This window comes from Polistes fuscatus, unplaced genomic scaffold, assembly GCF_010416935.1.
Source record: "Polistes fuscatus isolate 324 unplaced genomic scaffold, CU_Pfus_HIC Scaffold4, whole genome shotgun sequence".
Classification (NCBI taxonomy): domain Eukaryota; kingdom Metazoa; phylum Arthropoda; class Insecta; order Hymenoptera; family Vespidae; genus Polistes; species Polistes fuscatus.
The window spans coordinates 9038961-9049659 of NW_025113118.1; the positions used below are offsets into that span (position 1 = coordinate 9038961).

A 10699-nucleotide genomic window follows, 5' to 3' on the forward strand; every position below is an offset into this window, starting at 1 on the left:
AAAAATACAGGTAAAGATGAATTTTAAACAAAAAATAAACCATTTTAATAGCTATTATCTTGTACAATTGTAATATACAAAATATAAGTTTCAACTAGGTAATCTATAAAAATATATAATTTATTTAAATAAATACATACATTGATAATACAATGAACAATACATCGCTGCTTCTTTCTAATACTGTATATATATATATAAATAATTAATTGTTCACGTGACGTATAATTTTTTTATTTATGTCAATTAATCAGCATAATGAGATTAAATTTTATTTTAACCCAATGCTTCGTGTGATCTGTAAAATTAATTCGTGGATTTAATAATGCGCATAATCAAAGTAACACTTTAAAATTTGACCTAATGTAAATATACCTGTTCATAAACAGTCCAAGCCATCGTAGTCATCAGTGTTCTTCTTAACATTCTGGGTACTATTCCTTTAAAATATCCTAATATTCCGTACTTTCTATATACAATATAAGTGGCACTGTAAATAGTTTTAAATTCATTTGGATATAATTGCATCTTCGTCTTAATAACGTCCGGTGGATGCGTTACGATAGAAGCAAAAATTCCTGCTAAAATCCCACAGCTGAAGTTCACTGATACAGAAGTATTTTCATGAGCGAATTCTAAAGAAACAAAAAGAATTCGTATTAGTATTCAGTAAGAAACTTTTGAATGAATCTATCTTTGTGTAAGTTACCTGTATGAGTGGCCATTTGTTTTAATTGTGTATAAAATAATAGATAAAGGCCACTGTATGGTGCATCACGAAGTAATGTTGGTACTAGGCCACTGGACAGACCTTTAATACCTTCTTGCTTATATATAAGCCTTAAAGCTTCCGAAACGCTATTGTATTTGTAAACGCCACTCTATAAACAAACATAGCTTAATAACATTAAGTATTTTGTGAAAACATGCATATTAATATATCATATTAAAATATTATTTAATGCATTTGTACCTCAAATCGTGTTTTAACAACAGTGATTGGTATTAATAAACCACCGGACATTGATCGTGCTGTAATTCCTAACGATATAGCTTGTAATGGTGTCAATGGTTCTTTTAGCTGTAATGCATGTTTTAACCAATCAAGAGAGGAAAAATAAAGTCCAACGCCTGGGATGACCCTTGTTATAGACTAAAAAAATAATTTTTTTCGTATTCTTCTATAATTATATATAGCATATTTATTTAACATGTAAGATATTATTACATGAAATTACTTACTGGTGTCATACCCCGCCATAGTCCAAATACATTTTCTTTTCTTATTATATGTACAACTGTTTTAAGCATTCCATTTCTTGTCGGTCTGTAAGTAGTTTATGCATCATACATTTTTAGCGCTAATGCAAATTTATTTTATTTATTATCTTATTAGTTACTTACTCAACATGAGTATTAACTCTGCTTTGTAATCTAGTTTTGATTAAATCCAACGGTTGAAATAAAATTGTTGAAAAAGTACCGGAGAATGAACCAGCAAGAAAAGACTTCAATATGGGATACTGCAAAAATAAATTTTCTTAAAATTATTTTTGTTCTCTCATAGTTATCATTAACTAGTTAATACGCAGACGCTTATATCAATCGGAAAATTAATTAGTCAAGTTCATTGTGTAATATAATACACAATTACACAAATATTGTAGCTATTAATTATTATCATTTAAATTTATGTCTCTCACGTGATAATCTCGCACGAGTTCCCTCACGTGAGTAGTAATCTCATTCGAGAGGTCAATATAATTATTATCTTTATAATGCAAGTTCTAGAGGTCATCTTTTAAAAAAATTGTTATACTTTTGCCAAGGTAAACATTCATAAACTTATCAATAAAAAAAACTTGAATGAACTTTGATACTTTTTATCGGAAGATCCACCAATTATTAGGTTTACAAATAAGATGATTAAATTATTGCGTATCCTATTATTGTTGGTAACATTTGGATGTGTTACAACTCTACTTATGTTAGTATACTATCTTGATATTACATTATTATTTTGAAATAAATTGTTTGTTACTTGAAAAATAATCAAAGAATATATTAATCGCATGATTTTCATTTCAACATACATCGAATGATTGTAGAGGATATACTTCCAAATATTAAATTATTCTTTAAATATTAGTTTGAGCAACATGTTCAATAACATGAATTTTGTTTTTAATATAAAAGAATATATAAAATACTTTATTAATAAAAATGCACTTATACGTTTGAAACTTGCATACAATTTCATGCATTATATTGCATGAATGTCGGCAAAGATACTTGATACAAATTTCAAGTGAAATATAAAAAAAAATACTTTTACAATTGTAAAGGTTTTACGTATACCTTCTATATTATTTTATTATAAAAAAAATAACAATTTATATAAAAAGAAGGATTGGATACATTTTATTCTTAATAGAAATGCAATGAGTTTAAAAAATAATAATACTTACAGTTACTACAGCCTCCATTATTTTTTTTGTAATCAATTGGAAGCTTGTGAAAAGTAAAATGATCACTGCAGTCTAACTCTTGTTATGCGTTAAAGAAATAAAATAAAACCATTCTTAACTGTCTCGTGCCGCTAAAGATTCTGAAGTCATCGAAGGCGTGACGGATACTTACTTCCTTGCTTATCTGAGCTTCTCTGCTCTCCAGGTCAATCGAATGACCCTCCATATCAAAGTGCTGTCATAAATAAAAATTGTAAAGAAACGTGATTTAAACGTGACTTAGTAAAGAGTCTTAACGAAGTTCATTATACGTTCTTAAGTCTAAAGTTTTTTGCTGCTTATTTTTGATGCATCTAATTGTAAGTGACTACAAGTATTAGCGTAATATTAATTTTGGCAGTACATTGAATATGTTAATTATTAATTGCGAGAGGTTAAATTTCACAATGGAAAATAATTTGCAAGTCAATAGTCATTTAAAATTACAATGCGAATAACAAAATATTGTTTGTGCAAACAGATAATGTTATTTTCCACGGAAAAAGATGCAATTTTCACAATATATTTCGAAAGTTAGATAGAATTGTTGTGACATCTTAATGACTTGTGTAAAACACGTATTTGTCGGTTAATAAAATTAATAAAAAAGATTATAACTTTTACGTCAATTCAAAATTTGATAACAATAGATAACATACTAAACGGAAATCGTACAAATGTTATATACGTATCATTGCGATAAGACAAAATAAACAATCATATTCACGAAATGTAATTATATAGATTAGGTTATCTTTACATTTGGTAATGTATTTGTTATTTATCTTGATATTTTTGAATTGAAATTACTTACGCATTTTTTATATTTTTCATTTATCCAAAATACATTGTGAAATGTTTCCTTTTCTAAATACATTTTTTGATTATTTTCGTCTGCTCTATCACGTGGGTTGCATTTTAAAAATAATGGACGAAATGTTATTTTATTGTTATTAAACAAAAATCGCAAGTTTGAACATTTTGCATTGTATTACTTATTTATTTATACTTGTGATAATATTCACGATAATATTTCAAATTAAAATATTTCTTATTTCTTAATTTATTGAATTTATACATATTTTTAGGTATAGTTGATAATAGAGTAATATTTTGCATGATGCAAACAATAAAAGAATGAACGTAAGAAATTTTTATTAAAGTTTATTAAGGCCTTACATACGTCCAGAATTTTCAAAATATCGATTTTTTTAAACAGATTGTTATTCTCTATAGTTTTAGGCTTATCTCTGTGAAAGTTGATTGCAAAAATTCCCCATAGATTCAAAATTACGGTAGAAAATATGACTGCCCGACGAGAGTTTGGTACGCGCAGGTAGCTGTTTTTTGTTTTAGATGGCTGACAGTTATTTTCGGAGTGGCTCCAGTCTGTCAGTTTTTTGTTATTGCAAAATATAACTTTTTTGTTTTGTTTGTAAAGCATTATGAGAATATATTTGACATACTTTTTTTAAAGGAATGAGAGTATACCAGGTATGTAAATATGAAACCAGAATTTTTATATAAAATACATGTTTATTATACGAAAATGATAAAAAATATTTTATTCGAAGTATTGTCTATCGCTTGCTATACATTTTTCCCATCTGTTTGACAATTTGTGGATGCCATGTCAAAAAAACTTCTTTTTTTTAAGCGAACCAGCTATCTAGCCATTTTCGTACATTTTCGTAAGAAGTGAAGCACTGTTTAGCAAGTGCATGTTCCATCGATGTAAATAAATAATAATTGGACGAAGCTAAGTCTGGTGAGCACTTGCTATTGGTAGCGATCAGTGTTAAAGGTTTCACCAGGTTTTTCTCCCTATACGGGAACCACCCGAGTCAAAATTTAAAATAATAATACAATGTTCAAGAGAAATAATTTATATATATGGCGTCCAAGAGTATACTTGTTAATAGCTTCGTGATAGTAAGAATAAATTTTATATTTTCTTGTTAGTAAATGTAGAAAGTGAATATAAACCTTCCAGATAACCTTTTATCCACCGTCCTGGTTTCCCATACTACATTGACAGCAAGGACTATCTATATAGACAAATTCCGGTTTTATATTTATAGACCTGGTAATAATCAAGAAAAAAAATAAAATTAGTATTAGATAAGTTTATTTTCGCAAATCGATTAATTTTTATTCATATCATTTTAATATTTATTATTTAATATTTTTATTTTAATTATTTTATCAATCATAATTTAAATTGATTAATAGATTTTTTTGTTACTTGCAGTGTTTTCAAAAATGATCGCTAGGAAGCGTTTTAGTAGCTTCGAATAGTTCGTGATTGGCTGACGTTATAACACGTGATCATTGGTCGGTAGGAAATCATTTCCGTTCTTGGAAGGCTCGGCCATTTCAATCGGCATTTTAATACAGTGTGGTCGTTGCTTCAAGCGGAGTCTGAGGTGAGATAATTTTAACAAATATTTTATTATTAAATGTTTTACAATTATTATTAATATTTGCTCGTTTGTTATTATTTAATTAGGTCGTATAATTTTAGAAGAAATTATGTATTTTTCGTCTTTAATTTTGTCTTTGAAAAATTTATCGAAAACATGATCGCCATTTTGATTGTTCCACGTTTCTTTTCCTTGCATATTTTTGCTCGAATTAACACTTGGTTTTACTAATATTAGTTTTTTGTTTTCCCATTTAGTAGCGATATAATAAATAAAAAAAATAAGAATATGGTGAATAAACAAATTCTCTTTCATTGTACGATTTTTTTTCTTGCATATTTTCATGTGAATTACCACGTGGTCTTAAAACAATATTCGATTTTTATATTTAAAACAAGTAACAATTTATAAATATAATGAACGGGTGGATTATTTATTCTTATACATTTTATCTTTCACATTTTTGTTCGAATGAGTACATGGTTTTATAAATATCTGTTTCTTTTTACATTAGGTAACGATCTAACAAAATGGTTAACGGACGAATTCCTTCGGTCTTCTCAAAGACCTACGTAACACCCAGGCGTCCTTATGAAAAGGCACGTTTAGATCAAGAGTTAAGAATTATCGGTGAATATGGTCTTCGTAACAAACGTGAGGTATGGAGAGTCAAGTACACTTTGGCTAAAATTCGTAAAGCTGCTCGAGAACTTCTTACGCTCGAAGAAAAAGATCCTAAACGTCTTTTCGAAGGTATATATTTTTATTATTTAACTTTATTAAATTTTTAGGGTATAAAATTTATGGAAATTATGGAATTTACATTAAGTAGAACTTGAGTAAATTTAAATTCAAGAATTATATGATGAAATAATTACTTATTTTCTGACACCTCTTGACCTAACAATTTTGAGGAGTATATTACAATCTGAAAAATTAGGAATACAAATATATGTTTAATAAATGTTCAAATTTTATTTGTTTCTAAATAATGTGGTTTGAATTTAGGTAACGCATTGCTGCGACGTTTAGTAAGGATCGGTGTGTTGGATGAGGGACACATGAAACTCGATTACGTCCTTGGCTTGAAAATTGAAGATTTCTTGGAAAGACGTCTTCAAACTCAAGTATTTAAATTGGGTCTTGCTAAGTCGATTCATCATGCTAGAGTTTTGATTCGGCAACGCCACATTCGGTGAGTTTATTCATCCATAAAAATAAATAATTATTCATTTAATAGGATTATTTGTAGCCTTAAATTTTGGGCAAGAAATATCTGATTACATGCGGATCATTTCTAATCTTTTAAGGCGAGATTAAAAACCTGGTTAATCTCTGGGCAAGAATTATTTTTTGTCCAGTTTCAACCCAGGAGACAAAACAATCACTTTTGTCTCAATATACGATTACTGAAGCATCATATTAAAATATCTTTTTGGGTATTTCATTCATGCTTATAAGAACAATCCGTTTGATATATTCTATAATAGAACATTTTTGCTACTGCAGATGCCAGGACAGTTTACCTGGTTGATCACCTGATTTGACCATTTATCTTAAAACTTGACCTTCAATTGAATGGAATTAAAAAATATTTGAAGCTACTTTATTTCACACAGGCCACTTAAACGTTAATTGAACATTAACGTTTAACGTCTGTTGATATTGGAGCATTCGTCATCCTTATTCGGTATTTAAATTTAACAATTTCGAGACATCTAGCAAATAAATCTATTCCTTAAGTATAGTGATCCTAAAATAGTTTATTTGGAGAAAGATGGATTCGATTGACGGTGTATCGTTTCAGGGTGCGTAAACAGGTGGTAAACATCCCATCTTTCATTGTGCGATTAGATTCGCAAAAGCACATTGACTTCTCTCTGAAGTCACCGTTCGGAAGTGGCAGACCTGGTCGTGTAAAGAGGAAGAACTTGCGTAAGGGCTCTGGTGGTGCTGCCCCTGAAGAAGAAGAAGATTAAGCAGAAAATGTGATTGAATAAAAAATATCATCTAATATTATACATCGTTAAAATGTTTAGTTAAAGGATTCTTCTGAGATTTTCACTTCCTGATTAGCGTTGTACAATTTCCTTATTCCATACAGTAACCAAGCGAAGCTTTTCCTCTGTAGTTTCACCTATTCTAAAATCCATTGGTATTGTCGAATCAGTTAAAATACTTTTTTTTAGTGTTTGTATCTAATCCAAAATTCATAGATGTTGTACTCTAATTAGTTTTCCTTTGATTTTTAATTTACCTTGTAGAATAAGTTGCGATTATTTGTTCTCCTTTGTAATTTGTTTACAATAATTTGGTAAATTTGATATTCTAACTTATCCTTTCCACTCCACGGTATTTTTTTCCTCTTTGTATTTATTTTACGAGGATAAGTTATTACTCGGTAAGAGAGAAACTTGTCTGATTGTAATTCATGCGTAAAACAACATCGTACGTTAAATTTAAATGAAATTCACGTATCCAACGAAAGACTGATTTGTAGTCGTACGTTTATTTCGTTTTCTTTATTTTTAGTAGAGTCGTAAGTCTCGCATTTTGCGAGCTTCGTAAAGAAGTTAAAATACTAGCTAAGCAAGGTCACGTATATCTACATACGTTACAGGAATAAAAAGTATGGGAGGATAGTTTGCTGCAACGATCGGTAAAAGGAGAAAGGGAATCGTGGTCTCTCTTGTTAGTGAGATCGAGCAGTTTAAATAGCGGTTTACTCTTCGTGAGCAAATACAGGATGTCTGGAGATAAGTGTTTGCTGGTTAATGATCGCCAATTTATATTAGATAGTACAAAATTTACTAAGCTAAATTTTCTAACTTAATATCTGATAATCGTAGTAAAAATAAAATAGAAAATTTTGTAATGCACATAAGAGTTAGTTAAGTTTACTGTTATCCAACAACCGGTACAGTACGATTATGTATATTGGGTTGCTCGAAAGATTCGTGTTGATTTATAATTAGGTTTATATTTTTTTTATTCATAAATTTAAATTATGTTTTTATCTTATATATTAATATTTTTACTATATATATTATTTTCTTTTTATTATTAATACCAAAAATTTAGTTTAGTGCAATCAAGAAGATATTATTTCAAGTGATAATTATCTTATTTACAATTTTAGCTACATGTGCTATTTTTTTATATTAATTTTTAATTTTGTGGGCAACTGCGCATGGCCAACAAATAATAAATAATACATTTATTTACAAAAAAAAAAATAAAAATATACAATGTTTATAAATCGGCTTGAACTTTTCCAAGCAACCCAGTATGTGCTCCAATATACAAGGTGTCCTATATAAACTCGACTAACGAGCAATTATATCAGCGAAAAGACGTGGTTGAGGGATAAATTTAATAGGACAACGATTTCGAATTGGTGGAGGAGGTGGAGGACGTGGAGGAGGAGGAAAGAGGGGGAGGGGGGCTTCTCTCGCAAGTAAATAATTTCGAAGACACGAAGTTTTTGAAAGTTTATGGCAGTGAAGATATTCATGGAATATTCATGCGAAGAAATTATCACCGAATAGACTTAAAGCTTCTTCGTAGTTCGTACCAAGTTATTGCACTCCATATATACATTTTGGCATGCATAGGTAAGAAAAAAAAAGAGACAGGCTTGTTGACATGGTCTAGCTTATGAAAGAGAGTATGATGATGCATTAAAGATGAACGATCGAGAGAGGAGAATGCTTCTTGACCGACTTTGAGTAGCATCGAGAAGTAAAAATTGTTGAGAGTTTTCCATGGTGGATCGTGTGTCTTGCTAACTCTTTCTTATTGTTTGAACATATTCTTTTCTTTCTTTTTTTTTTTAGACGTAATTAATCCAGGATAATTAAAATTAGTAAAGCTAATAACGTTCGTTGATTAATTAAAGCGATAACGTTTGTTCAAAGTAAAAGATAAACAAGGATAATTAATATAAAATCTATATAAGTACAATTTATAACGCGATCGCGAAGATAGTCTGATCTGATTTTTAATTCTAAATATCTTTACACAAAAGATTTTCAACTGTTAATCTTTAGACTTGATTTCCGTCTTCCGAAGGTTCTCTCTACGAGTATTCAAATATTTGTTTGAGTTTTTTTTTTTTATTTTTCTAAGAGCCAAGTTGGTGGTGTTCGTTAAGAGCAAAGAGCTTTTACGAGTAAAATAGTTTAATGAGTTAGATTAGATAGGAAGTTAGATGGAAACAATTTTAATATCGACAAAAACTCTTATCTCAAAAGTATCAACAATTTTTTTTTTACCTTCTACAGATTGATTATAAAATAACAATATAGTTAAATATAGAATTTATATTTATTTTTTTTTTAAATATTAATGGTAGATGTTCGTTTATTATTTGACACATTTTTAGCAAATACAAAATTTTTTATTTAATTTAGATTTATCGTTCAGAAAATATTCGTTTTCTCTTTGTTGTATATTATATTAATAAATTTATTTTTCAGCACACATGTATTGAAATGTACGTTAACGAATTAGAACAATATTGGTGTTTAGAATATAAGCACCGTGTGATAATTCGAAATCACGAATGACACTCGACAATACTCATTTTCTCTCTCTCTCTCTCTCTCGTATTTTAATAAGATTCGCATAACTTTCATCCCCACTCTTTAATTCTAAGCTAGTGTCAGGTTGGCCGTTAAGAAAGAGAGGCTGTACATTCCGTGTTGGTTGCGCAACTTACTTATGGTATGCACCTCGTCGTAATCCTAATATACCGACTCAGATGTACATATTTTCATTAGAACAAGAGTAAGATACGTGTTAAATTCCGAGTTACTTATTTAGACCAACTCGTGAAGAGTCTAATTTAAATCCTTTATCTTCTTAACTGTCTAACTAAGCTTTTCCAAGTTGTTTTCATTATTTTTTTATTTAAAAAGTAGAATAAACGTGCACATAATAATCTTATTGTCAGTCTTATCGCTTTACGATAATCAAATGTTTATTTTTACACTATTTATATATATATATATATTATTTATTAATTTTTATTCTCTCATTACATAATAATGATCAATTTTAATCACTTATTCAGGAATCAAAATCAAGGTATCCTTTGACGATTATGTTAAGTCGAATAAAAAGTTTTGTTGATAATTTAATGTTGAAATTTAAAAAGTTTTTGTTCATATTTTGTATCTTACCTTTTGAAAATGATTTCAAATTGTTTTCTGTACGATTTTCAGTACTTTAACGATATAATCATTGTTAATATACTAAACTTGTTCAATTTTGTTCATCATTTAATCGATTTTTCCAGCAATCTTGTCGAGGTGCACTTTTGACTTCTACATTTTCAGATCGAAAACTTTCGAAACAAATTTCCCAAATTCAAAAGTTATTTGCTATAAAAATACGAAAAATAACTTTTTACTCTACCGAACACTACTTCCACGTAGAAAATTGAAATAAAACGAGTATTGGACATCTTGTTTTTAGGACACCGGGTAGATTTCATAGGCAAACGACAAAGTTCAAACGAAGAACTGTTATCGATGATACTCGGACAACAACGTTTGCCTAGAAAATCAATCGGTACGTTTATCGATCACGTTGACCAATTACAACACATATGTGTATGTAAAATATGTTTCAATATGTTACGTTTTATTGGTTCAATTTAACGATCTCTCTGGAGCCTAGTCGAATATATTCTGTATCAAAATGGGAGAGTGAGAGAGAGAGAGAGAGAGAGAGTTTATCATTTTCAAATTTATTTAATGTTCAATG

The 10699-nt window shown here is 29.1% G+C and overlaps 2 protein-coding genes across 10 annotated transcripts; one reads left to right on the forward strand and one right to left on the reverse strand.

Moving 5' to 3' along the window:
- Window positions 1-17: 17 nt before the first annotated feature.
- Window positions 18-4345, reverse strand: LOC122520691 (mitochondrial glycine transporter-like). Of its 6 annotated transcripts, XM_043640908.1 has the most exons (9): window positions 3322-3337; window positions 2641-2703; window positions 2469-2511; window positions 1405-1523; window positions 1243-1327; window positions 974-1153; window positions 710-881; window positions 376-635; window positions 18-298 (listed from the first exon to the last, which is right to left on the reverse strand). In XM_043640908.1, the coding sequence occupies exons 3-9, from the start codon at window positions 2484-2486 to the stop codon at window positions 272-274; spliced, it is 861 nt and encodes a 286-aa protein (XP_043496843.1). In that variant the 5' UTR covers window positions 2487-2511; window positions 2641-2703; window positions 3322-3337; the 3' UTR covers window positions 18-271. The 6 variants fall into 6 exon arrangements, with proteins under 6 accessions (XP_043496843.1, XP_043496838.1, XP_043496840.1 ...); XM_043640903.1 differs by lacking the exon at window positions 2469-2511 and having other exon boundaries at window positions 3322-4345; XM_043640905.1 differs by having other exon boundaries at window positions 2469-2703; window positions 3322-3357.
- Window positions 4346-4827: 482 nt separating this feature from the next.
- Window positions 4828-6949, forward strand: LOC122520693 (40S ribosomal protein S9). Of its 4 annotated transcripts, XR_006304601.1 has the most exons (6): window positions 4828-4933; window positions 5445-5683; window positions 5939-6125; window positions 6241-6369; window positions 6440-6620; window positions 6738-6851. XR_006304601.1 is itself a non-coding variant. In XM_043640910.1 (4 exons), the coding sequence occupies exons 2-4, from the start codon at window positions 5461-5463 to the stop codon at window positions 6907-6909; spliced, it is 582 nt and encodes a 193-aa protein (XP_043496845.1). In that variant the 5' UTR covers window positions 4828-4933; window positions 5445-5460; the 3' UTR covers window positions 6910-6949. The 4 variants fall into 4 exon arrangements, 2 of the variants coding, with proteins under 2 accessions (XP_043496845.1, XP_043496846.1); XR_006304600.1 differs by lacking the exon at window positions 6241-6369; XM_043640910.1 differs by lacking the exons at window positions 6241-6369; window positions 6440-6620 and having other exon boundaries at window positions 6738-6949.
- The last annotated feature ends 3750 nt before the right edge of the window (window positions 6950-10699 follow it).